The sequence below is a fragment of the Pezoporus flaviventris genome, unplaced genomic scaffold, assembly GCF_033815535.1.
Source record: "Pezoporus flaviventris isolate CSIRO_AGI_PZ_B2104156 unplaced genomic scaffold, CSIRO_AGI_Pfla_v1 ptg000081l, whole genome shotgun sequence".
Classification (NCBI taxonomy): domain Eukaryota; kingdom Metazoa; phylum Chordata; class Aves; order Psittaciformes; family Psittacidae; genus Pezoporus; species Pezoporus flaviventris.
In genome coordinates this window covers 2365909-2391008 of record NW_026892629.1, presented here as the reverse complement: position 1 = coordinate 2391008, position 25100 = coordinate 2365909, and the positions used below count along the sequence as shown (strand labels likewise).

Here is a 25100-nt window from a genome sequence, read left to right as displayed (position 1 = left end):
GGTAGATTTAGAGCAGGTACTGGAAGCTGGATTCGCTGTTATCCTCTGCTTTCTGCAGCTACATGAACCAAGGCAAAGTAGATTTTAGAACAATTACATTAATGACAGCATTTAAAAATCATTTTGCACCACTTAATGTTGGCACTTACACACCATGCAGAACAAAATAATACTCCAGGAGCATTACCTCATATAGGTAATATTCATCTCACCTTGGAGAAGGATGAGTAAAAGAAACAATCACAAATTTAGCAGAGAAGCACATTTGTACCTGAAAAAAAAAAATTGCAGTGTAACTGTACCTCTTGAAAATGCTTTTTAGCACTGAAGTAGATGCAAAGAAAACCAAATGGGTAATAGGAAAATCCCTATCTGATTATGTGGGATTGTTCAAGAGGTGATAGGTGTGATTCTTGTTCAGCAGTTTGAAAGAGCTTGCACTGAATTTTTGCATGTCTTCTTCTGAGTGGGAAGCAATAACTCATGCTGAAATGGCCAGCCCTCAGAAGCAGACTGTAAGTCACGTTTTCTAGTCTTGATGTACAAACAAAAATTGTCTTCATACCTTTATACTAGGTCAGTGCTTTAAACACCAGACTTTAAGTTTTGGTAGGTGGAGGTGGCACCTGCCTCGCAAGAACTTTGAAGGGGCTTAAGAAAGGAAACTACATGGCTGCTGGATGCTGCCACTCCTTTCTTCATCTTGTGCCAGGCTTAGTGTGCCCACAGGACACTGGTGCCATGGCCACAGGACACTGGTGTCATGGGGGAAAGATGCTCTTAGGGGTACCTATGGCCTAGGGAAACCTGTGGGGATGGAGGAAGCAACCCAGAAGAGCTCTCAGTGTCACGCCTGTTATTTTCTTGTCCCAGCTTTCCCCTCTTCTAAAAGGTTTGGGGTAAGTTTCCTCTCTCCCTCTCATGCAAGACAGGGATGTAGTGAAAATCAGAAATAAGCGTCAGAGAGCAGAAGGAGTGGAAATTCTTAAACATTCCATAAGTAATAATTGGTCTAAAAATAGTCACTTTCTTCATGAAGGGAGAAAAGAGGAGAATGAAGCCAGTGTTTCTGCTGGGGTTTATTTATTAAATTCATGCCTCTTCAGCATCTGGAATAATACAGCCATACAGTCCCTCTTTTTAACCGGCCAGTCTGGCTACCAAGGCAGAACTCCCAAGGGAAAGGTCTTAAGCCCACCACAGTCTTACTCCCACTAGCTGAGGCTGCTTATCGCCCTTGCATTGGTCCACACTTACACCCAGTCTGGATGTCACTATGACGGAGGAACGAATGGGCTGACATGGTGTAATACAATGCGCCTCATGGATGTGAAGTGTGAACAGAGAATGACACCCTCCTCTATAGGGGCAAGTGAAAGAGCTACATAGAATTCGGTGCTCCCTTCTCAGTCTTCCTGAATTCTGGTTTGATGACACACAAGCAAAATTCCAAACCGTTGTTGATTCAGATAACGTGAATATTTGAGGAGAGCCATATGCTCATTAAGTGGAAATTTCATAATGAATAAAAAACAAAGCCAAAAGGAATCAAATAGTATTAATAGTATATCTATAGACAGTCTACAGGTGACAAACAGCTGAACCATTGTGTGGGGCATGTTTTAAGCAGAATGGAATTTTCAGTTTCTATTCCAGAAAACAGCTCCTTATCCTACTAAAATAATTATATATTTACCTTCTTGCTAGAAACTCTTAACACATTTCTTCACACAGAAAAGCTCTGAATGGCAAAATTGTTAAAAGAAGGTATTACTTTTAGTCTTTCTGTGCTCATCATTCCTAACTCATTGATTTTCCATTGTATACTTAATATCTTCTCTGCTACCATGTATACTTATAACTATTAGGAAATATTTGGAAAGCAACACAGTGCAGGAGTATATGCTTTAGCATAGCACAGTATTAAAAGAAAACTACAGAAACCTGTGCTTTAGAGCTTTTTGAAGTGCAGTCTGACTGGGTATCTGTTTGTCCCATCTGTTTTTTCTCCAGCAGCAGAGTTACCTTGTGGCATTTCTCACCTTCATTCTCGCTTTGAGTTTTTGACAATTTCAGACTTGAATCTTTTATTTCTTATTTAAAGTTTCTTTAATAATGTAATGTACTCACATTTGGTTTGAATCCTTTTAGTTGGAAGCATCTCAGAACTCCATCACTGGTCTATCTTTTTATTTACCGGTGAAACAAAATTTTCCTTTCCATTATTACAGAAGTCATAAACCAGTTTCAGGTTAAACAGAAATGAGCTTTTAGTGTATACAGCAGGTCTTGCTGATATATTGCCAGTTATCTCTCACAGACATGCTTTCTGAACTGGCTTTGCTTTATATCATCTCTTGGCACACTGGATGGCAACAACAAACACCCATCTGTTCACATACCCTTAGAATGAGTGCTCATGGAAAGGAAATCCCCTTAGATAAGAAACTGCATCAAATCAAAGAACAGCCAAGTAAATGTAAAAATACCCTAGATCTGCTTTATCTCTGTGGCAGACCAAGCCAACGTAGGACTGATGCCAATAGCCCATGCCTATTAGCAAATGAGGCAGTATTGTGTGTGGAAGGGCTCCCCTGTCCAACCAAGACAAATGCTCTTTTCTCATTTCATTCCAAATTATTTTTCCCCTTGCTCCCTGACAAAAAGCTGTCAGAACATTCCCACTTTAAGGATAGCTTTAAAAGAAAAGTTAAGTCTCCTGCTGACTGCTTTTACAATAAGATGTACCCTGGACTCTGTGACATGTTAGCTTGTAGATGCCCTAGCTTTGATCTGTACAAATAATGACTCAGATTTTTCTGCGTATAATTCTCCATTACCATTATTTGATTTCCATTTTCCAATGACTTCTATTCAGGAACATAAAAATAGAAAAGCATAGTTCTTCTGTTGGCAGGAAGGAGACACATAAATGATTACGTTTCTTCATGCAAAATTCAGGGGTTTGACCCAAAACAATATGCTATTTGACATACACCTTTTCCTTACCTTATCCAGCACCAGTAGGAAGGACAGCAGAACACACTACTGACCAGGTATATTTAGGGCAAGCAACTGCCCAACAATAGAAAAAAAATTTTCCCAGGATTTGGTGGGAGTTGATCTTGCCCTAAGTGCAGACTACAGCTTCAGGAGGGTTTTGTAGGCCCTGTGAACCTCTATCTTCACAGCATAAAATTTGTAATGAGATTGTTATAGCTTCTAGAAAATTAATCTATACTTGAAATTATCTCATCTCTACTTGAGGCATTAGTTGCCTCAGTGCCTCTCTTCTGTGTCGATTATCACACACATTGTCATGTTGGCTGGCTGCCCATAAAGGTGTCTTACCAGCTTTGTGATGCTTTCTTTCTCACTTTTCAAATGCAGAGCAGACAGATCCTAAATCATTTCCTCATTTGCTTTCTTATGTGGCGTTTCTCTGCATCAGAACAGCTTGCCCCCATTAAGAGGTAACTGCACAGGCAGGTGTCACTGTCAATGAATGAAGGTGTTTAGAAAACCTGTTTATCTCATCTCATCTAAGTCAGGTTTTTGACCTGCTCTGGACTCAGCACACTGCACAAGAGCGTGCTCAGCGACATAAAATGAACATAACAAAGTCTGTACGTAACCAAGTCTACAGAAGTTGTAGTGCAGGTGTTGCAGGGGTCAGGGAAGCATTCTCTACATCCAAAACAACCTATTTTTGTAGCCACACACCAGTAAAGTTCACATAGCACTGTGGAAAAATTGTAATTTACTGTAGCTGCAGCATGGCTATGAAAAGAAGGGGTTTTTTGGATGTTCAAAGCCCTTTTCTACTGCATTCATAATTTTCTGGGGGAGCAATAAATTAGGTACCTTTTGGGAATCCTCCCTGCCCAGCATCATCTGAGTAAAAATGTTGCAGATTTCCAAAGAAAGAAAGAAAAAAGTGTACATATGAGACCCAAAGATAATCTCTTAATCAACAGTATCTTGACGCTCAGCATGTGCTAACAATAGCTCCTGGCAGGCTCGTACTCTGTTTTCCCATGCATGCCAGAGTCTGGCTGCAAGACAGATTTTTATTGCTACTGCTATCCAGATCAAATCTAGCAAAGGTGTGCCTATCTCTGGCCAAAACTTTACTCATTCTACAAATACCTTAAGATGAAAGAAATACACTGATTTGCCAGGGACTGGAGAAAAGAAAACCGCGCCAAATTGAAAGACTTATACAGGAATCACTATGGGGAGATTTGGGGTTCTGCCAGCATTTTCATCACTTTCACAGCCACAGTGCCTGCTTCTTTCAAGAACTGAGATGGTTCACAGTGTCTTGCTTCCAGAAATGTCCTCCCTGAATGAAATCTTCCTGTAGCTTTATGGCACGTGTCAGTCAGACACGCCCAAATATCTGTTCACAAGACCTGCCCATATAACAACAATTTCATACGATGCAGATGTTAAGAACAAAGACAAAATGATACAGCACACACCAAGTTGAATGTGGTTAACTAAGTTGCTTTTAGTTTATTAATTTTACCCATATACATAGTTGATTTTGCAAACACCATGTGAAAGAGCCAGGACAAAGTGTAACAAAATGGTACAGGAAAACATTTCAATATGCAATGTGCCAGTGTACCTATTGTGTTTTACACATACTTTACATTGAAAACCAACACCTCCCCCCAGTTTTCAGAGGAATACACATTTTATTTTGTACTGGCAAATTTAGTTTATTAATATGTAAAAAAATAAATCTACTATAGCAACAGTGCAAACACATCAGAACTTGCGTGGCATACAGAACACAAATGAATAAAAAATATTATACAAAGGGCACAATGTTTCCTATGGCACTGGCTGTGACACGTACAACAAACAACAGAGTTAGGAATAAACTGCAATGTAAACAGGAAGATGAGCTGCATATTACCGGTTCTGTCTTGTATGGTCTTTCTATTTCAGGGGGTAAAGCTGTCATGCCTTGGATCTGCAATTAAAATAATAAAAAATGGCACAGATTTATCTCATAAAATTAGAAATCTGTACTTTGCCCTCTAACAAGTTGGCCGCTTGGCTGCTTGCACGAGAATCTATTGGTAGTTTTGTGTTCAGGTTGTGACTTTTGCTGTGGAGATATCAAATTCAGTAAAAATATTAATATATTGCCTGCTGAATGATCAAGCCAGTGTGCACATCCATTGTTCTCAGCTCAGGAACACCTGTACACACTGGTGTCCTCTCCTGCAAAGCAAGGTTAGGCTTGTGTTGGTTGACTGCTATGACCTTATTTTGCTTTGTGGGATTGTTCAGTTTGTCTGGTTTTGTTTTTTGTTTTGTTTTCATCTTTCTCACAGATAAAAATGGAAGTTTACAGTGTTACAGTACTATAGAGGTGTTAGATGATATTTTAACACGTTCATTTGTATATAGAAAGCTTACACTTGCATGTGCAACGTAGCTAATCGTTACACATGATTTCACAGAATCACAGAAAGGTTTAGGTTGGAAGGAATCTCTGGAGGTCATCTGGTCCAGTGTAAAGCAAGGTGACATGCAGTGTCATGTGTTGTACTTCAATATATTGAGTATTTTTTACTATTCCCTTAGAACTCAGTGCAATTTTTATGCAGCTGGACATAACTGCCAGCTTGTAATGGTTTTGACAAGAAATTAGAGAGATTTGGATATGCTTTTTCTAAACGTATTTGCCTATGCTTTTCCTAAATGTACTCCTTACACGCTAGAGAAAAGAAGCTCTGCAAAATATGAACTCCTGGGACAAACATTTTTGGAAGTCTGAATGGCCACTTGCACAACATGTCCTTGCTTTGGTTTTGGTTTATTTTGATATGTTGCGACTATCCTGCACTGCAGAAAAAACATCTAAATATTGTCCTAATCTTAGCAAACATAACACAAAACTAAAACTGATTGAGGGGCCATCCCTAAATAAGGATTAAGGTATTTTCAACTCACTTCCTCTGCTTTAGGTTTTTCCTCCTGGTAACAACTCACTGGTTGACACTATGAATCTGTTCTTGATTTTGAATGTCACTAATAAGGGAAGGGAAAGGAAAAAGTCCTAATCTTAGCTTCTATGAATATGCCTTAGTCATTTGAAATAGGAAACTATGATCAAAAGGAAGAGCTAAGCACTCCCAGTTCCAGTGAGCTCATTCTTTGATTACATTTTTTAAGTTGTAAGTATTGTTCCTTCATCCTGCAAGACAAAGGGGAACAACATTTTCCAGAAAGTGTATCATTAAAAAAAACCCAAAGCCTATTCCCTCTTGATAAAATTTCTGTGTGCTTTTCATCATCTTAACTTGTCCTCTGAAAATAATTAGTGAAAGAGTGGCTAAGCAGCTGTACCAGCCAGTAGTTGCAAAGGTTAAGAAGTTTAGCCGAAACTGGAGAATAGTCACATAGGCTGTTAGTAACCACTTTTCACTTACTGATAGATGGTGAAGCACAGTAAATCACATTTATTTCATGGTACTGTTGCCTCCTTTTTAACAGTTAAGACTTACCGACCATTCTGCATTATCCGTTTTTGAACATCTCACATTCACTGGTAGTTTAAGCACAAGCTCATTATAGGAGACACCCTCTGATCTGGACCATTTGAATTTGTTCATTGCATCCATAAAAGACAGGTTTTTATATTGCTTAGGGCTCTTGATAATGAAAGGCCAAGTCCTAAAGAAAAATAAATAAATAGATTTTTTTTAAAACAGATAAATACCATCAAGTTGTAACTGATGAAGGAAAGAATCTACTCAGAAAACCAAATGTACTATTAATATGTATATTATGCCTCGCTCATTCTCAGCCAAGTTCTCTGCTACTGATAACTGATGCTGTTTCACGTATTTTAACAGACTTGCAAAAGGTTGTCAGCAGTTTAGGACTTGCTACCAGGTGCTCTTAGAAATTAAGGACTTTAAGTTAAGAAAAATAATTACATTGCTCTTCTCTGATCTACAAACTGAACACACAGGCAACACAACACAGATCTTCTGTTGTAATTTCTCAAAGACTCAAACCAAAACAAAAAAGCCACACCCTCTACTAGGCTTGGCAGGCAGTGTTGCAAAGAAACATTTGCCATTAGAAAGGTGATTCCGCATGGCTCTGCCAAGCTCTGGTTGTAACTCAGGTAATAGGTCAAAACACAGCCCAGCACAGGAGTTGCTCTAACATGCATCAGCTGACAGCAGTGCCAAAAGATCAAATTACTGGTGCTGTGGACAGAGACCTGCTGCTCTGCTGTGAGAGATCTGACTATCTGCCCACATGCGGGAATCCTCCCCAAGAACAAGTGAGGCCAATCCCATTGCCCACCAGCCAAAGATGTGGAAAGGGAAGGAATGAGATTTCTTGTCTTTCGTTTAGTAAAGAAAGCTCAAAAATAAATACAAAGGAAAATAAAAATAAAATAAATAAATAAAACAGCTAAAGAAAACCTTTACCATTGTTCTACCTTTCTCCTTATTTGACTCTACTAGGATGAATGGAAACAACATGGTAGACAGGTCAACTTTTTAAAAACAGAAAATCCAGCACAGCTAGTGGAAGGATGAAAGCAGCTAAAACTTTATCTAAATAACCTAATTAATAGTTTGGCTGGAGGATGAGTTATCTTTTCAAAGCGCTTTAGACAGATCTGTATTATCATGCAGTAGGCTGTCTCCCACTTGCTTCAGGTAAAGCTCTGCCTATGCCAACTTTCTGCTCTACTCAACACCTAAGCACAAAGGACATAATTTTAATCAAGCAACTATTTTACACTATTGTCGCCCAATCGCTTTCATCTCAGCCTCTCATGATTTATACCACTATCTGCGCCACCAGGCTGAGAAAAGAAACTAACTTTTAAAGTAACCCACTGTGCCTTGATCCTGCTTTCAGTTTGCCTTCATGTGTAAGTCAAGAGAGACATTAGAGGAGTCAGTGAAGCAATTCCAGTGTAAGACTGACACAAGAGAGATGAGTATCAGGTCACATATCCTTAGGCTGACAGAGCTTAATGAAACAAGAATTGTGGATTAGGTCATAAATACTAGAGGCATTAATAATCTCCTCTTCTAATTACTATTCCATTTGTGGCAGACAGTCTGCATACTTACTCTATTCAAAACATCTTTTATTTCCCCAGGCCAAATGTGCATTTTTTTCTTAAGTACAGTTATCATGAATGAACACTCAAAAGAGCATACATTTGTTAGAATATTTTCTTCCTAAGCTCAGAAAGACTCTTTTAGCTAGGACTAATTTAGAAACTATGTTCTCTCTGTATTAAAAGGGATTGTAAATAGCAATAATGTGGAAAATGAAGTAGACATTGATAGCATGATGACTTTCTTCAGACTCTTCTGTCTTGAATATAAATTTCAGAACTAATACAAGTAAGCCTGCCATGTCAAATTCCTTCACAGTAATACTTTTACATGGTTTTGTTAAGATAAACTGTATAACAAAAGGCAAGTTTTAAAATGGAAATAATGACGACACACTATTAGTCTATCCATTTCATTTTAAAATCTTACTCTCAGTTTAGTGCAAATAAAAATATAATTCACCTTTCACTGATAATAATGCATTCTACTTTCTATTGTTTGATTTTTTTTCTCCATTTCATTCATGTGGGAACTTTCTTTTTTAGACTATTCTTACTTTTTTTTTTTTTTACAGTCACTTCCACTGCTGATCTGCTATTGAGGTGCTTTGATTTTAATCATTGTAAAGAACACTAAAAAACCTGAATACACTATGTATTGTTTTTTATGTATTTACACAAATTTATCCTGTCTATAGAGGGCTTCCTCCCATCTCCTACCAAAATTTAGATTTTATGTTATATTCTGCAAACCACTCTTGCTCTCAGTGAGCAGTACCATTGTGCAGATCACACCACTGATATTAAAGGGCAGAAAAGCAAGATCCAACAACGTGATCAAAGCATTTTGCTCTTGCCAAGGACAGCAAGACTTCTAATGACTTACTGAAGAAACTGTAAAACCTTGTTTAACATTCAGTAACCTGTAGTTTACCCCAGCAGCCAGATGTCAGCTGAATTGCATGGACCTTCACGGTGGTTATTACAAGATCCTGAGTTGCCTAAATGGCAACAGCACCCAGTCCCCTCCACAGAGGGGATATTTAACATTTGTGGTGCACTATAGTAGACAGATGTTACTACAAAATTATATTACTCCTTTTGAGCTGAGTAGTGAGCCAATTTTCAAATTTTTGTGGGTTATTTTATTAGAAAGAAAAATTCCTGAATGAGCTCCATCTTTTTCTTTCTGACATGGATTTACATCTCAAAAATGTGCAGTGTCCTGCTTTCCTGAACAGTAGGACACCAAGACTCAGAAGACAGTGCCTTTGCACAGAACTGAAAACCCCTGCAGCTAACAGCTCACCCAAAAAGCGCTTTTCTTCCTCTTGGCTTCCATGTTTTACTCTCTACTTACTTTACATATCCTCTGATTTGTTATTCTTCCAAAGCCTCCATTCTTTCGTTTCTCCCCATTATAGTGCTTATTTACCATTCATCTTTTACTATGAACAATTTAATATTTTCTCAATGCCTCCATTTCCTTTCTAACTTACAGCTTCTTCCCCTTTTGTGCATTTTTGTCAGTGTCACCAAGACAGTGTTAAGCTTTTTATGTGAGCAAGAGTTCTAGGATCTGGTTCCATCAACTTTATGAGGTTTAACCACGACAAGTGCAAGTTCCTACACCTGGGTCGGAACAATCCCAGACACAGCTACAGGTTGGGCAAAGAAGAGATTCAGAGCAGCCCTGCAGAGAAGGATTTGGGGATGTTGGTTGATGAGAAAATGAACATGAGCTGGCTTCAGTGTGCACTCACAGCCCAGAAAGCCAACTGTATCCTGGGCTGCATCAAAAGGAACGTGACCAGGAGGTTGAAGGAGGTGACCCTGCCCCTCTGCTCTCCTCTCGTGAGACCTCACTTGGAGTATTGTGTGCAGTTCTGGGGTCCTCAACATAAAAAGGACATGGAACTGTTGGAACAAGTCCACAGGAGGGCCACAAGGATGATCAGGGGACTGGAGCACCTCCCGTATGAAGACAGGCTGAGAAAGTTGGGGCTGTTCAGCCTGGAGAAGAGAAGGCTGCGTGGAGACCTCATAGCAGCCTTCCAGTATCTGAAGGGGGCCTACAAGGATGCTGGAGAGGGACTCTCCACTAAGGACTGCAGTGATAGGACAAGGGGTAACGGGTTAAAACTTAAACAGGGGAAATTTAGATTGGATATAAGGAAGAAGTTCTTTACTGTTAGGGTGGTGAGGCAATGGAATGGGTTGCCCAAGGAAGCTGTGAATGCTCCATCCCTGGTGGTGCTCAAGGCCAGGTTTGACAGAGCCTTGGGTGAGATGGTTTAGTGTGAGGTGTTCCTGGCCATGGCAGGGGGGTGGGAACTCGATGATCTTAAGGTCCTTTCAAACCCTAACTATTCTATGATTCTATGGTTTCTACGGATTCCATGATTCTAATTACTGACAACAAATCTACCCAGGGTAATTCAATACCCATGCTCCCAAACTCCCTTCTCAAAATTATCTTTAGATATGTGTGAAACACTGACATGTTTTAATAAATGGATAGTTTTGAAACACTGATAAGCCATTGATAGTCTTTTTACAGATGGTTGTGGTGAAAAAAGATGCTGTGAGAAATATTATTTCTTTAACATAAGAAACTGCTTTTTAGTAAAAAGAAATAAAAATAAAGGACGCAAAATAATTTTGCAGGAGAAATAAGTAGCATCACGGCATATTGATCAAAAAGAAGTGGCATGAGTGACCCTGCAACAGGCTGCACTAACAGAAAGGAATAAAGGTTGTCTAAAAATGACCTTATAATCTCACAGACAGAAACAGAGGAGCTACATATATTCATAAACACTTTACTTGCCTGACTGGTCTATAGATTTCCTTAACACCAATGAACTGGAGCTGCTCCATTATATCTGGAATACTTGCACATCGAGTGAGGTTGATTCTTGGGTAATAGAGCAGATACGATAGGCACATTTCATTCCTGGTGCTCAGACCACCCTGAAAATGGATTTTTCTTTTAATCAAGATAGCACTGGAATCCCACAGATAAAAGCACTGATTAGCATTTATATGTTAATGAATTGTGTATCAGGAGGCCCAATTCAACATGTTTATCTTGCACTTTGGGTTATCAAGCAGCAAGAAGTTATTACATAATAAATTACAAAATACACTGCAAGCTCAAGCAGTATCTGCCCAGCTTAAAAGATACAAGAAAGTAAGAATAGCAATAAAATAAGCCTCCTATTATATTGAAGAGTACTATCTGAGAAGTTCAGTTTTAATTTCAGCTATCTTCAATGTACTTATATTACCAGGCTTCAGCAAAAGGCCTTCAAAATGAAGCTGATTTAGGAAAAAACTGGTAAGATAATTAGCCTGTTCAAATAAGAAATTAAATGTGCTTTGTCTGGTAAAATAGAGGCTGGGGTGGAAATATATCAATACAGACTATTCTTCTACATACACATGCAAATAGAGTAAGAAAGCAGTTAATTAACATACAATGTTGACTCAAGAACAAATGAGCACTAACTATACAATAATTAATTAGGGTAAGGTTTTTAGCTAGCAGAAGAAACAGACTGTTAAACAGTGTTCCATTGAGAGCCACAGGGCAAGCGACTAATTTGAAATCAATCTTGGCAAATATGGGAAATATTATGAGCTGCACATTCCTAAATCCTGTGTGGGAACAGTTCCACAGATCTCACAGAACCACGGGAATAGGAAAGGAGAAGACAAAGCACTTGAACCAAGGGCCTGTGTGGCCACCACACAGGAAAACAGGACAAAAACTCAAAATCCTTTGTTCTCACTCCTTTGCTTCTCTTTATATATCTAAAGCATGGACCTGCATGAAAGCTGTGATTCAGGGAGAGGCATCCCTGTACTCTCTGCATGCCAGAAGCAGCTTTTCCTTTCCAAACAGAAACCTCTTACGTCTCACCTCTTGGAGGTTTGGATCCAGCCCCTCCAGAGGAAGCAGGATCAGCCCCTGCCAAAGGCTGGGTGCCAGCAGCTACATCCCTCCCATAAATAGAGTGGGTCTGGCATCACTCTCTGCTTTTGTAGCCAGCTGGCACAGTCCAGCTCATGTCCCAACAACTGAATTTGCTTCACCTCCAAAAACAAGTGGCCACATCGCAATGGCCGGTGCCTGGCCTCTGCTACCCTAAAAACTTGCATCTGGGAGACCAGGTGCTGTCATGTGGCAAACCTGAGCCGGACCCTATTGATCCCAAAAGGGATACTCACCCCCTGGGCATGGCCCTGCCTTGTCCACTGCCAGAGACATGCACCCAGGGCAGCATAGCTGCTCCTCGTGCCTTGGCTGCAAGGCTGCACAGGTATAGCACAGGCTTCTCCTATGCTGCCCACGGCATGCAGTTACAAAACATATCGCATGAGAAATATAACTGTGCCAGCCTCCTCCTCCCAGCCTGAAGGACCTGCATTCTGCCTGCATTCTGTTAGGCACAAAAGTAACTGGTCCTGTCTTGGTCGTGGCATGACTAAAAATCAATATGTAAGAACCGGCAATTACAACTTGGGGAAAAATGCATAACAATATAAAAATAATTATTGAATATGAAGAATTTGCATGTTAATACATGTCATGAAGAAAGCATTCCCTATACTAGAGAAGTCTGATTTTTAAAGATCTTCTATGAGCTGGCTTTCTTATAATATAGTCATATGAATGCCTTGCGCAAGAAAGAGATCAGACTATGATCGTAACAGCTCTGATGACTTTAAAACCCAAGAATCTATGAAAGGAAAGTTAATACATAATTACTTGTGCACAGGCATTAGCGTAAGTTCATACTTTTTAATAACATTTTATGAAAATATTTTAGTTCCCGATATTATCTGCGTACTTATTTTGATCTATTAAAACTTTTCTTACCCATGTCATGCGAATTCTGTCCACAGTACTGTAGTGACATTCTGTGATTAAGTTATCCCCCTGAAACACAAGATTTAATAAGTTCACAGTTCTGAAGTTTATCAAGACCAACTTCAGGTAACCACGGATGACAGCAGAAATAAAGATCAGAGCAGTGGATATGACTTCTTGAAAAAGCAAAGGATTAGGTAATTGGCATACGGTAAGTCTCTGGCACTTAGCATTCATATTATCCCAGATCCTCAGGAATTCCCCCATGGATTTAAACAGAGATTTATTAAAAGTCTTGTCTGTTTTGCTGGGTTTTTTTTAATAGCAATAGAAGTGCCCAGTTATAATCCTATTTTCAGGAAAATTATATATGTAGATGATGCATACACGTGATTCTTGCTCCAAAACTCATCCAGTGCTACTTTGTATAGCTTCCCCCAGGCCAATTTATCCTGCCAACTACAATAGAAATACTTGCCAAATGAGGAAAAGGAGGTTTTCCACATCACAATAACAACTGTTTATCTGGCAAGCCTGGAAGTAGAGGAGTGGCAGGCACAGACTTCACAACATTGACAGGTATGTATGGGAAAGGCTGAATACTCACCTTCTCAAGTACATACAATTAACTTTTTGCTGTCTTGACAAACTGATCTACAGTTTAGTAGTACCGCTATTCCCTGTACTTAATCAAATATAAATCTCAAAATCATTATGATAACAAAGTGGAAAATAAAATATTGAAGAACACAGCCAGATGTCAAAGATCTGATTTTTCTGAGCAACTTGATATCACAAGGATGCCAGAGGCTTATTTACTTTGGTTCATTTTTTTGTATTGTCATCTTCCTTTGTTGCCCATTGTATTATTCTTCCATGAAAAAAATCATATCAGCCTTCTAAGGCTGAGAATTTCTCATTTCCTGTGGGCTGTCTCATTGCCAGATCAATGCTAGCACTAACTGTTGCTGCTGGAAGAAGGCGTGTCAGCCTCATGTTGGCCAAATGGAGACAGAGGTTTCTGAAGCAGCATGAATTTACACAGCTTCACTGCTCCCAGCGGGAATATACTGGCTCCCACCAGAGAGGTCTCTGGCTTTCATGGCTTACAGGATGGATAACATTCACTAAAAGCTTTCCTTTGTGAGATTAGATCTTTTGCTGCCAAATGCAGAAGAGAGTGCTAGTACGTGACAAAACAAATAACCTGGACTCCACAAGCTAAAAGATGGATACACCCTTGGAAAAGCCTACGGAAGGAGAGAACAACAAGAACTTGTATGTAATTTTTTAATATTATTAGTTAATTGATTAGACTGTGGTCCGAATTACACCATCAAATGTATGTAAAGCTATACCATAAGTTTTGCATAAGATGAAAACAATGAAAAGCATGAAAAAGGCTTACTTCAGAGAAAAATTCCAGCTTCTACTTGAGCTGTCTTTTTTAAGTTGCTGATATTATCAAATGACTCTTTTAGTTTTTCTGCTGTCTACTCCCTTTTGTTCTTGAATTTTAAGAGGCCTCTCTCTATAATCTGCATGGATTTTCCTAAAAATATTACAGGCTTTTTCTGCAAACCTGTCATCTTCTGCCAGCCATCTTCCTAAACCCTTCAAGACTTCTTTCCTGGAGGAGGTAACACTAGTTTGCCTTTGAAGTCCCTGCGGAGTACAAGCAGTTTGACTTCAAAGAGTAAATGCTGCACCTGAACATCAGGTTTTGCTGTACAAATTAAATCAGAGAGTTAGCATTTTAGCTTCTTCCTTTTAAAGGACAGATATTAAAGTTTCTCAGTGTGAGAGAAGAGATGTAAGAGAGAAAGGGCCTTGAAAAGAAGCCTGAAGTTTAGACCATGGGGCTCCTGACCATACTTGAAGTTCAGTTGTTGCAAAGGTCTTTTTAGCTCCCTTTCCCTTACTGGCTCCAATTGTAAACAAAATCTGGTTGTAATCCAATTGTTTGATATTTTGCATCTAACCAATTCCATCAAATAATGGGCTTGTTTGCATGAACCAGGACACGCATATCTCCAACTGCTCTGCTGGCCAGATCTGGAGCACCCAGTCTTTGCAGCCCTTAACTTTGCGTCCTTAGGCCAAAACTTCAAAACCAGATGCTGACAGGAACTAATAAAAGATGAGTGAATAATTTTTAAATGAGTGACTCATCCAAAAATTTACACTCTTTTCATGCAATACCTGTGGCTAGCTACCACTTTATGATGTAGTTGTAGTTGGGATTTTTCTGAAAGGTATATTAGATCATATGTGTATATTATATCACAAAAACAGCAGATGGAATTGCATGATTTCTTCAACCAAATGGTTTTGTTTGCGAGTGAAACTTCAAGTGGAACATGAGCATGGAGTTTTATTCCCAACAACAAATAAAAAGGTGAAAACCAGAAGACTTGGCTGATTTGTAAACATGTCTGCAAGGCTGGATACTTGCTGTGTGCAAATACTCAGGATGGGCTACTTGGTTCCTACAGCTCTGTAAAGCCATGAAGTGGCATTTCCATTCTTCAGCTGCCTTCATGCTCAAAGACGGCACAACCAGGCACATGTGTGATTTTATAACCTGATTTCATATAAACATAGAATACTAGAATCATAGACTGGTTTGGGTTAGAAGGGACCTTAAAGCACATCTACTTCCAACCTCCCTGCCATGGGCAGTGACACCTTCCACTAGACAAGGTTGCTCAAAGCCCCATCCAGCCTGGCCTTGAACACTTGCACAGATGGGGCAGCCACAACTTCTCTGGGCAACCTGTGCCAGTGTCTCACCACCAGTTCTAGTAAAGAACCTCTTCCTAATTCTAAATCTACCCTTTCAGTTTTAAGACCCCTTGTTCTATCCCTATGATTCTATGATAAGAATTTCTGTAGCAAAATTAATCCTAAATCTGTATCAGTGTTAGGCACACGATCTCTTAAATAATTTCAGGGCAAGAATTAAGAGCATCGTACTGGCATGATGGTTCTTTCTTCTTTCAGGTACTGAAATTCCTGGAAGTTGAAGTCAAACTCATCATCATAAGCAAGCAGCTTCTGCTCCTCGCCGTTGTGGAAGTGGCGCATCCTGATAGCTCTGCCAGCAAGATGAGCATGAAGAAGTACTGCAAACACATGAATCCCAGCAGGTCTTTCAGCACCTAGAGCCTAGCCAGGGGAAATGAACACCATCAATGTGCCCAGATGAAATGTAATGTAATGCAATGTACAAACAGTGAAAATATATTAATAAATGCATTTTACATTCCTTCAGCTTACAATAAAATTCAGTCTAAAACAAAACCAAAACTCTATGTGAAATTAAGGGTTTATATAGAAAATAAAAAGGCTTAGGTTTTGTGGTTTTTTTTTTAATAATAAAAATATCATCAATATCATGCCAAGAGAAGCACTTTAAGAGGCTGTAATTACAGTATGTTCTATTACCCTCCTTCAAGTCAACTGGTAGCAAAATACTGTAAGTTTACATCTGAAACATTTTTCCAGATCAGAAACATTTTAAAATTAAGTTTTCCAAATTGACACAAATCTGACATCAGCCTCATTCTAGCTGAGATCTACAGATTCAAACTTACCATGTCCTAACCTTTGATTCTTGTTCAGAGCCCAAACTGGAAATAATCTGTTATCACAATACCTTTCAAGTATAGCCTTAAGATCAGAAACCTCATTTTAATGAGGTTTTTTTTAATTACTCATTACTAGTGTAATCTATTATCAGCCTATCAAGTAGGCTGAAAAATGCAATAACAGTATGAATATTTAATGCCACCAAGAAGAAATCTAAATTATGTATCTAATTTGCCCTTAGAATCATAGAATAGTTAGGGTTGGAAAGGACCTTAAGATCATCAAGTTCCAACCCCCCTGCCATGGGCAGGGACACCTCACACTAAACCATCTCACCCAAGGCGTCGTCCAACCTGACCTTGAACATTGCCAGGGATGGAGCATTCACAACCTCCCTGGGCAACCCATTCCAGTGCCTCACCACCCTAACAGGAAAGAATTTCTTCCTTATGTCCTAAACCACATCATAACAAGCATTAATTCTTTATAAATGACAAAGCATATGAGAATCTCAAGTGATATATCAATCACAAATTTTGGGCAATGCTTTTGTTATCTGCAGAGATGTTTAAATTATCTTAATGAAACCAAGTGTTTAATGAATGCATAATTTTGTCTTTGGGGCCATACAAAAAAACCTGTTCAGGTCTTTTGTTTCTGTGGTTGGTCTAATACCTTTCAGGCTTTCACTTCATTGTTAGGAGCCTTTGGCATATGCAAATATCCTAATTAGTCTTTCTCAACATTTTTTCTGGGCTAGCTATTCCAGGCTATTAATAGCTTTGCCATGGAAAGCAATGTATGCTTATATATTGACACATAATCAAAACATTGCAAGCACCGTGTCATCCAGTATTACTCATACTGAATACTGAGCATCTACCCAGATCAAAAATATTCAACATTCTGGAGGACAACATGGAGCAGATGTCTTTGCTCACATGTATTTAACAGGTAAATATCAATCTTCCCTAGAGGTTAAAGTGCCTGTCCAAAACTATTTCTAAGGATGAAAACCAATGGATTCAGTCAGGAGACATACCTCTTCTAGACATTCCAGCGTGCAGTGACCCTCTGACACAAACTCAGGCATGCCTGGTGGAATATTGTGGAAGAGGCTGACCCAGAGACCAGCTTCAATAACCCCAGCATCATATTTCCTTAAAACCGGAGTATAAATTAGCCTCAGACCAGAGTTATCTACCAAGCCTGCAACGAAAGAACAGAATCAGCTGTGGCTGTAAATTGGTATTTTTTTTTTTAAATAACAATATAAAATCCTATTTTTTCACATTTTTCTAAGCATGTCCTAAGTTTTTACACAAAAATCAAGGACTTAACCTCAATAACCTGGAAATGAGTCAAACCATGTGCGGGAAGTAATAAATAGGGCAGCCCACAGAAGGGTTATTAAACAGGGTATCGTGGTATCTGTGGTGTTGAATGTGAATGAAAAATACATGCTGTCCATAGTTATCCAACACTGACCTCAGAGAAAAGTAGTCAGAACACAGGAAAAGCAAACAACACCAAGAAATAATAAGACATCAGAAAGTTCCATGTATGATTTTCAAATGACATATTTAAAGCATACCTTAAAGTTGTTACGAGTTTGTGTCCTGGGTTCAGCAGTAGCAGTCATTTTTCTCTTCCTTGGTAGCTGGTGCAGTGCTGTGTTTTGACTTTCAGCTCGGGAACAGAGCTGATAACAATGATGTTTTGGTTTGACCAAGGACTTTGTGAGCCTCATGCTCTGCCAGGGAGGAGGGGAAGCCAGGAGGAAGCAGAGACAGGACACCTGACCCAAGCCAGCCAAAGAGGTATTCCATACCACAGCATGTCATGCCCAGGATGTAACTGGGAGTTAGCCGGAAGGGCTGGGACTGCGGGGTTGGAGGAGGTATCGGTCGGTGCTTGGTTGGGCTGGGGGGGGGCAAGTTATCGGTCGGCTGGTGGTGAGGTGTTGTATTCTCTTCCCTTGTTATTTCCTTTATCATTGTTATCACTGGTGGTAGCAGCAGTGATCTGTGTTATACCTTAGTTACTAAACTGTTCTTATCTCAACCCGTGGGAGTTGCATTCTTTTCGATTCCCCTCTCCATCCCTCCGGGAGTAGGGAGAGGGAAGGAAGGGGGGGAGTGAGTGAACGCGTTACCTGACTGGGTTTAAACCACGACAGTTTGTTTGGTTTTGTTTGTGGGTTTTGGTGTTTTTTTTTTTTCATTTTCCATTTGTTTTCTCCTACTTCTGAATTTATCTATTCACTCACCTTGAGCCCTAGCATTAATTATATTTTTCCTTTGTTTTGGATTGCCCGTCATGTTACAGCATACCCCAGATGACGAAATACATCCCTTTTACAATTTTCTAAATTAAGAAAACATCAACCATCCATGAAAATTGGCTTCCTTAATCACAAACTTGAAGATAATAATAGCACATTGAATAAAGTAGACAATGACAGAGGATTTTAGTGCTGCACTCATTCAAGGACTTCTCTTGATTTCAGAAAGTGGATTAAAGAACCAAAGCCTGCTGTGAAAAGGCTGAGTTTTAAAGAGTCTAAATTATATTAATTTATTTTCTTCACCTACATATTTAGCCTTAGCTTTGTATTTGTTCTGTTTGCTGTGCAATGCAATGAGAAGCACTTGTATCTAGTACATTTTCCAGTTTTGCATGTTATAGAATCATAGAATCATAGAACGGTTTGGGTTGGAAAGGACCTTAAGACCATCAAGTTCCAAAGCCCCTGCCATGGGCAGGGACACCTCACACTAAAACATGCCACCCAAGGCTCTGTCCAACCTGGCCTTGAACACCCCCCGGGATGGAGCATTCACAACTTCCCTGGGCAACCCATTCCAGTGCCTCACCACCCTTACAGTAAAGAACTCCCTCCTTATATCCAATCTAAACTTCCCCGTTTAAGTTTTAACCCATTAACCCTTGTCCTATCGCTACAGTCCCTACGTTGTAGAGAGTGTGAGGGTACAAACCTTCTGTATACGATGGATTGTCGTAATGTACCTCCATAAGAACAAACAGAGGGTCAGCTGCTGTGCCAATGGATAAGCCAACATGAGGAGGGTAGGTGAAGCCCTGGAAAGCGTCACACACATACAGATTTAAGGTATTTTTGGCATGATTAAGAGTTAATTTCTTTTTATGATACATTGACTATTTTTGCAATCATATTAATGATAAAATTTACAAGGGCAACTTTATTTCAAACTTTGTGAACATGGCATTGTGGCATAATACATTTACTATATAGCCAATGTGCTAAATAACAATGTCAATATAGAACGGTAGATCCCATGCTTGCTAGAGGATAAAGCCTTGGGCAAACTGGTCTGACCTTACCACTGACCCTGCTTTGAGTAGGAGGCTAGACTAGAGACTTCCTGAGGTCGCTTCCAACCTGCCTTATCCTTTGATCTTATGACTATTTATCCTGTATTTATTGCTTGAGCGGAAAAGGAAGATTCCATTTTAAATATATAAACATTGAATCATCAATCAGTCAGTCTGACAATAAAACCCTTATGAAAAAGTGAATCTACATTTTTTAATGTTCCCAGTTTCTAATACCAGTAATTTCCAGGGAATACTGAGGTTGTATGTGATTAGAGCATTTTTCCTGCACAAATCACTGCATTCCAAGTAAATTATTTGAATAATAAAGATGATCTTCATGGCTATATTTACATTAGCAAGTCATGTAGTGCAAAAGTAGCTCTGTACAGTTCAACAGCTTGTATTGGACCCACTGTCCCCAGATGATGCTCCTTAGGACAAGCTGTGGTCAGACCCCATGCACTGAGACTCGTTTACTGCTGGAAGGTGCTAGGTTCGCACCTGCATGTTCAGTTTAACTTCATCCCAAAGGGGGTTTTGCAAGTTCTTAAACCACTCATGATGATAAACAGAGTGTGGGAAGTGGGGATAACTGGCAGATATACTTCAAAAGCTCACTCCTGATTCAATCCAAAATTGCCAGTATCTTCTAAGTCAAGTCATTTACCAAATTCACTTTTATAGGAATTAATCTGCATAATTTTATCATTTATAGCTAATATTTTAATACACAATTTGAGATTCTAACTTTCTGAAATGGGCAATTTGATATACAAACTTTCTAAAACTTGGCGGACATTAATGAATTAATTGTAGAATATAGTAATAAAGATTATTACCTCCATTTCATTATCACCACCACCTATGTACGAGTGAACTGAATTAAGTGAAGTGAATACTCTGAATAAACCCGAATGTAACCCAGATCTGTCAGATTCCTCTCTAAAGATCTTTAACAATGGGATCCTCCTTGCAAAAGCCTCCACGATGCTTGTCAAATGATAACTTATTTATATAAGTTTTTTATTTCACTTAGATTAAGACAGTTAAAAGTACAAATACTGGGTCAGAGCATAGCTGATGGCGAAAATGCACAAAGCACACATCAGGGATAATGCTCACAGTGGATTAAACTTCTTTTCATGGGTCCATATAGCAGCTCTGGCTTCCTCACACTGCAGCACTTGAAGACAGCTTTGGACTATAGACAAACAAAGGCGCCAGAAACTATCATCAGCCTTGGTCCCCCTCTATGCCCACACCATCATTTGTATGGGCACACAGTGATCAAGGAGGTAAAGAAGGGGTGGGATTCTTCTGGCAGTAATACTGCCTTGTGTCAGCTGAAAGCATTAACTACAGTCTAAATTAACACATGAAATAAGCTAAAGACAAAGCCTGGGGTCATCAGAGACTCTGTTTTCTGTAGATATGCCCCATATATGCCCCATTTTTTTCTTCACTCTCCAGAGGTATCAGATACTGGTCATTGCTGGAGGCAGTGTACTCCCCATATTAGATGCGGCAAGCTGATACAGCAACAGCCTTTCATGCTCTCAAGCCATCTTTCTTTCCCTAAGGCATCAACTCTCTATACTCTTTCCATTACTTTTGGCTTGTCATTCAGGATGATCGTTGTTGTATTTCATACTTAAAAGTCAACATACTCAATAAGAAATTGAGGACCTACTGGTGAGGCATTTAGGGATTGTGATTGAGTATACTTAAAACCAGACAGATTCAGTAATCACTAATACATTAGCAACAAGTTTAGTATGATATACACCCTCCTAAAGCCCCACTGATGAACCATGTTAGACAGCCATGCATCCTACCTCTCCTCCAATGGCCCAAGCAAAAATGACTGTTTCACATGTGAGAAAAGAGTCTGGCATGTTGGGATGGTAACACTCATGCCCGTAGTCCAGCACACTGTCATTCAAATTGCTGCTGCACTGATAGAGCAGGATATGGTGCACCAAATTTTCGTGGCCTTTCTGGATCAATGGCTCAACCTGTCAATGTTAAAATGAAAAAGGAAGAAAACACATCTCAAATTTGACTATTTCAATACAGGAATGCAGATAGAACTAAAAATTATATGGTGCATTTATTTTAAAAGAGGAGACTTGACGCTAGATTGCAGTTAGGTTCAGACTTTACTCAACATTGCAACCTCAAACATGGAAAATTTCATTGCCCAAGTGCATCCCTCTGTTGCCATCCATCTTGTTCTCTCTTTTCTCACCCCAGTCTTGCTCTGTCACTTGTCTTTTTCCCTGCCCAGTCTTTTTTAGCCACATTCCAGCATGAAAAGGATACAAACCAGCTGAAAGTCTGTTCAGCTCAACCAGCTTGGTATCTGAACCACTCAGAACTTTTCATCCCTGTTTCTGCCTCTTTTGTGCTACTTCAAATTAGAGCTACTCATAGATTTCATACATCTAGGGTGAGCCTGGAGGTATACCCCGCATTTCTCAACAGTTCAAGATGGACTTTCACATTTTTTTGACATCTACAAGGAATTAGAATTATTTTACAATCTGCTCAGTTGTAAAGACTTTATTAACATAAAGTCATTCCTGAGAAGTTGGGTGCCGCAGCCTGTCTATGGCAGTGATGAGCTGGAGGGCTCTCAGGGGTGCCTGCATGCCCTCAGTATAATTTGACCACCAAACTTCAGGGTAGGCTGAAATTATTTTATTCCCATGTAACAGTGCTCACTCTCTACTTGGACGGATGACATTAAATCATCTATGTCAGAGATGACATCCCTGGGGCAAACATGAATACTTCTGGGGGAAAAAAAAAATTCCTTTTCAGGAAGATAATATTCTACAAAATATCAGCATATAGAAAACAGTATTAAAATGAAAGGAGTTCTTCCCCTGCTTTTACTTTCAAAGATTACATCCTGTTCTATCGTATTCAAGTTGAGTTAGATAAACATTAATGTTTTCACAAAAAAGTAAGGTTTTGGCAATGCACCTCTGAAGATGGTTTCATGCAGTATTGCCTTTTACTATTAGGAAAGAGAAGATACTTTAAACAGGCAAAAAAAAATATATACATCTTAATTTTGCATCCATGTGTTTTGCAAACATACCAGAGGACCAGAATGGAATAAGCAAGAACAGTTTATTCCATTATTAAAATACTGTCAGCACAATATTGTTACCAGAAATACATCTCTCTGCACTTTGTTCAAACCACTAAACCAATTAAAAAAGAGCAAGGGCAGGAAGAAGCAACCAGAGCCTGTGCATATCAAGACCACCCTCATTGATACGAATCTGCAAAATACTATTGAAGTTGGGCTCTCAGGGAGTCCAGCTGCTGCTGAGTACCTGCATGTCTGTCCAAGAAGTGCACAACCCAAAACCACCCACTTCACTGCACTTAGAAGTCAGTGGAAGGATGCCAATTTACACAGATGCACCAAAGTTTTGTTCTGATGGAGACTGAAATACTTCACAAGAGAACTTCTACACTGTTCTCAGTAATCCTTATTTCACTTAGCATTACCATCATCATGAATTACCGTACTATGGAAATAAAAGGTATTTTTGAAGGCTGTAAGAGCCAGTTTTCCCATCTGATAAGAATTTATTCCCAAATAATATCAGACTGACAAAGACTGAGAAATCAATTTCAGCTTCTTCTTTCTGCTCTATCATATAACACATACTTATCCAAACCCTGCAGAACCAATATACACTCATATCATGGCAGCTTCTATATTAAATAGCTGCATATATCTCAAGAATTCTGAAGTTCCACATAATATATAGATTAGTCAGGGAAATGGTTATGAGAATATTATCCCATATCTACCCCCCAAAAAAAAAAAAGAGTATTTTTGTTCCAACATGTGATAGTTCTGCCTGCTGCTACAAGCTCCCAGCACCTGCTGTGCTTACACTCACTACTTCAAAACCAACTTCCCCTAAAAACAATGGGACACCACCAAAATTAGAAACTCACATCCTGTCATTCGTTTTTAGTGTCAGTTACCTAAACAACAACAGCATTTCGGAAAGTAGTTTTGTTCAGCTTACTTTAGTGAAGACAAAAAAAAAACAAACAAAACAACAACCCCCCAAAAACAAACAGAACAAAGCCTTAAGCATCTTTCTGATGCATCTTGTAGGACAACTTATATTCTTCAGAAGCACAAGTAAATACTAAAAAGCAGCAGCAAAGTTACACTTTTCACACATCTTATTACAACTTGGTTAAAGAGGTGCCACCTTGCCCTCTCCCTTGTTAAATAACTAAAGAAGAAAGAAACTATTAGGAGTGGGTAAAAATTTATTAACAAAAATCTTAAGAAAATCTCATTAATCACAATCTGTTCATTTCCCAGAAATGTATGAGCATTTTTTAACGGTCAGCTTCCTAAGGCTCACAGCATTACTGTTGATTGAAACAAGAGAAGAAAGAGGAGCATACGCCCTAGACACTTCGGGTTCCCTTTCTGTGATCTGATAAATAGTTAGCTGTACTTACTTACTAGAATAACTTCAGCTGAAAATTTAAAAATACAAACTCATTTTCTATTGCAGTGATTAAGTGCAGCAGAGATTTAAACATGCCATTCTACATCCCAGGTAAGTGCTGCCCTATTTACTCAGCCATTTGTTATTTTAGCTTATAGAATAAGCTGGTTATTCCAGCTGCCTCTCTCTTCCTCTCTCACTTTCCATAAAGAGCTTAGTTTGCTCCAAGCTGAAAAGAAATTCCAAAACCTTTTCTTTTTTTTTCTTTCCAAATAAACAAAATTCTTGTTTTCCGGCCAGCCTCACCAGCAACGATGAACAATGACTGAGCTTCTCAAAGATGGGGACAAATACAGCATATTGCCAATGCATTTTAAGTGCACATAAGTAGTCTCAGGTGTAAAATTAGTTTCTAGAGCAGGTATCTACAAATAAATATCTAGATTAGGGTGGCCTGGTTTCCAGAGTACTTGCAGCTTCAGTGAATGACAACACAATCTGTAGGGCTCATGTCCTACAAGGTTATCCCAATTTTAACAGAGTTTTATCAGTCTTCATCTCTAACTGTGGGCATTCATTTTTCAAACACAGACTGTTTAATGTACACATTCAAAGTTTCCAGTTTTTTGACTTTTTAAACATAAAGGTTTTTGTTCTT

The 25100-nt window shown here is 39.1% G+C and overlaps 1 protein-coding gene across 1 annotated transcript in view; it reads right to left on the bottom strand.

Moving 5' to 3' along the window:
• Positions 1–4488: 4488 nt before the first annotated feature.
• MOXD1 (monooxygenase DBH like 1) overlaps positions 4489–25100 on the bottom strand; it is a 49702-nt gene continuing 29090 nt past the window's right edge. Inside the window, exons 5-12 of the mRNA XM_061474916.1 lie at positions 21779–21958; positions 19583–19685; positions 17626–17792; positions 15969–16160; positions 13002–13061; positions 10947–11089; positions 6528–6696; positions 4489–4984 (exon numbers count right to left, since the gene is read on the bottom strand). Of these exons, the coding sequence (XP_061330900.1) occupies positions 4820–4984; positions 6528–6696; positions 10947–11089; positions 13002–13061; positions 15969–16160; positions 17626–17792; positions 19583–19685; positions 21779–21958 (1179 nt within the window). The 3' untranslated portion in view covers positions 4489–4819. The remainder of the gene's footprint in view (positions 4985–6527; positions 6697–10946; positions 11090–13001; positions 13062–15968; positions 16161–17625; positions 17793–19582; positions 19686–21778; positions 21959–25100) is intronic.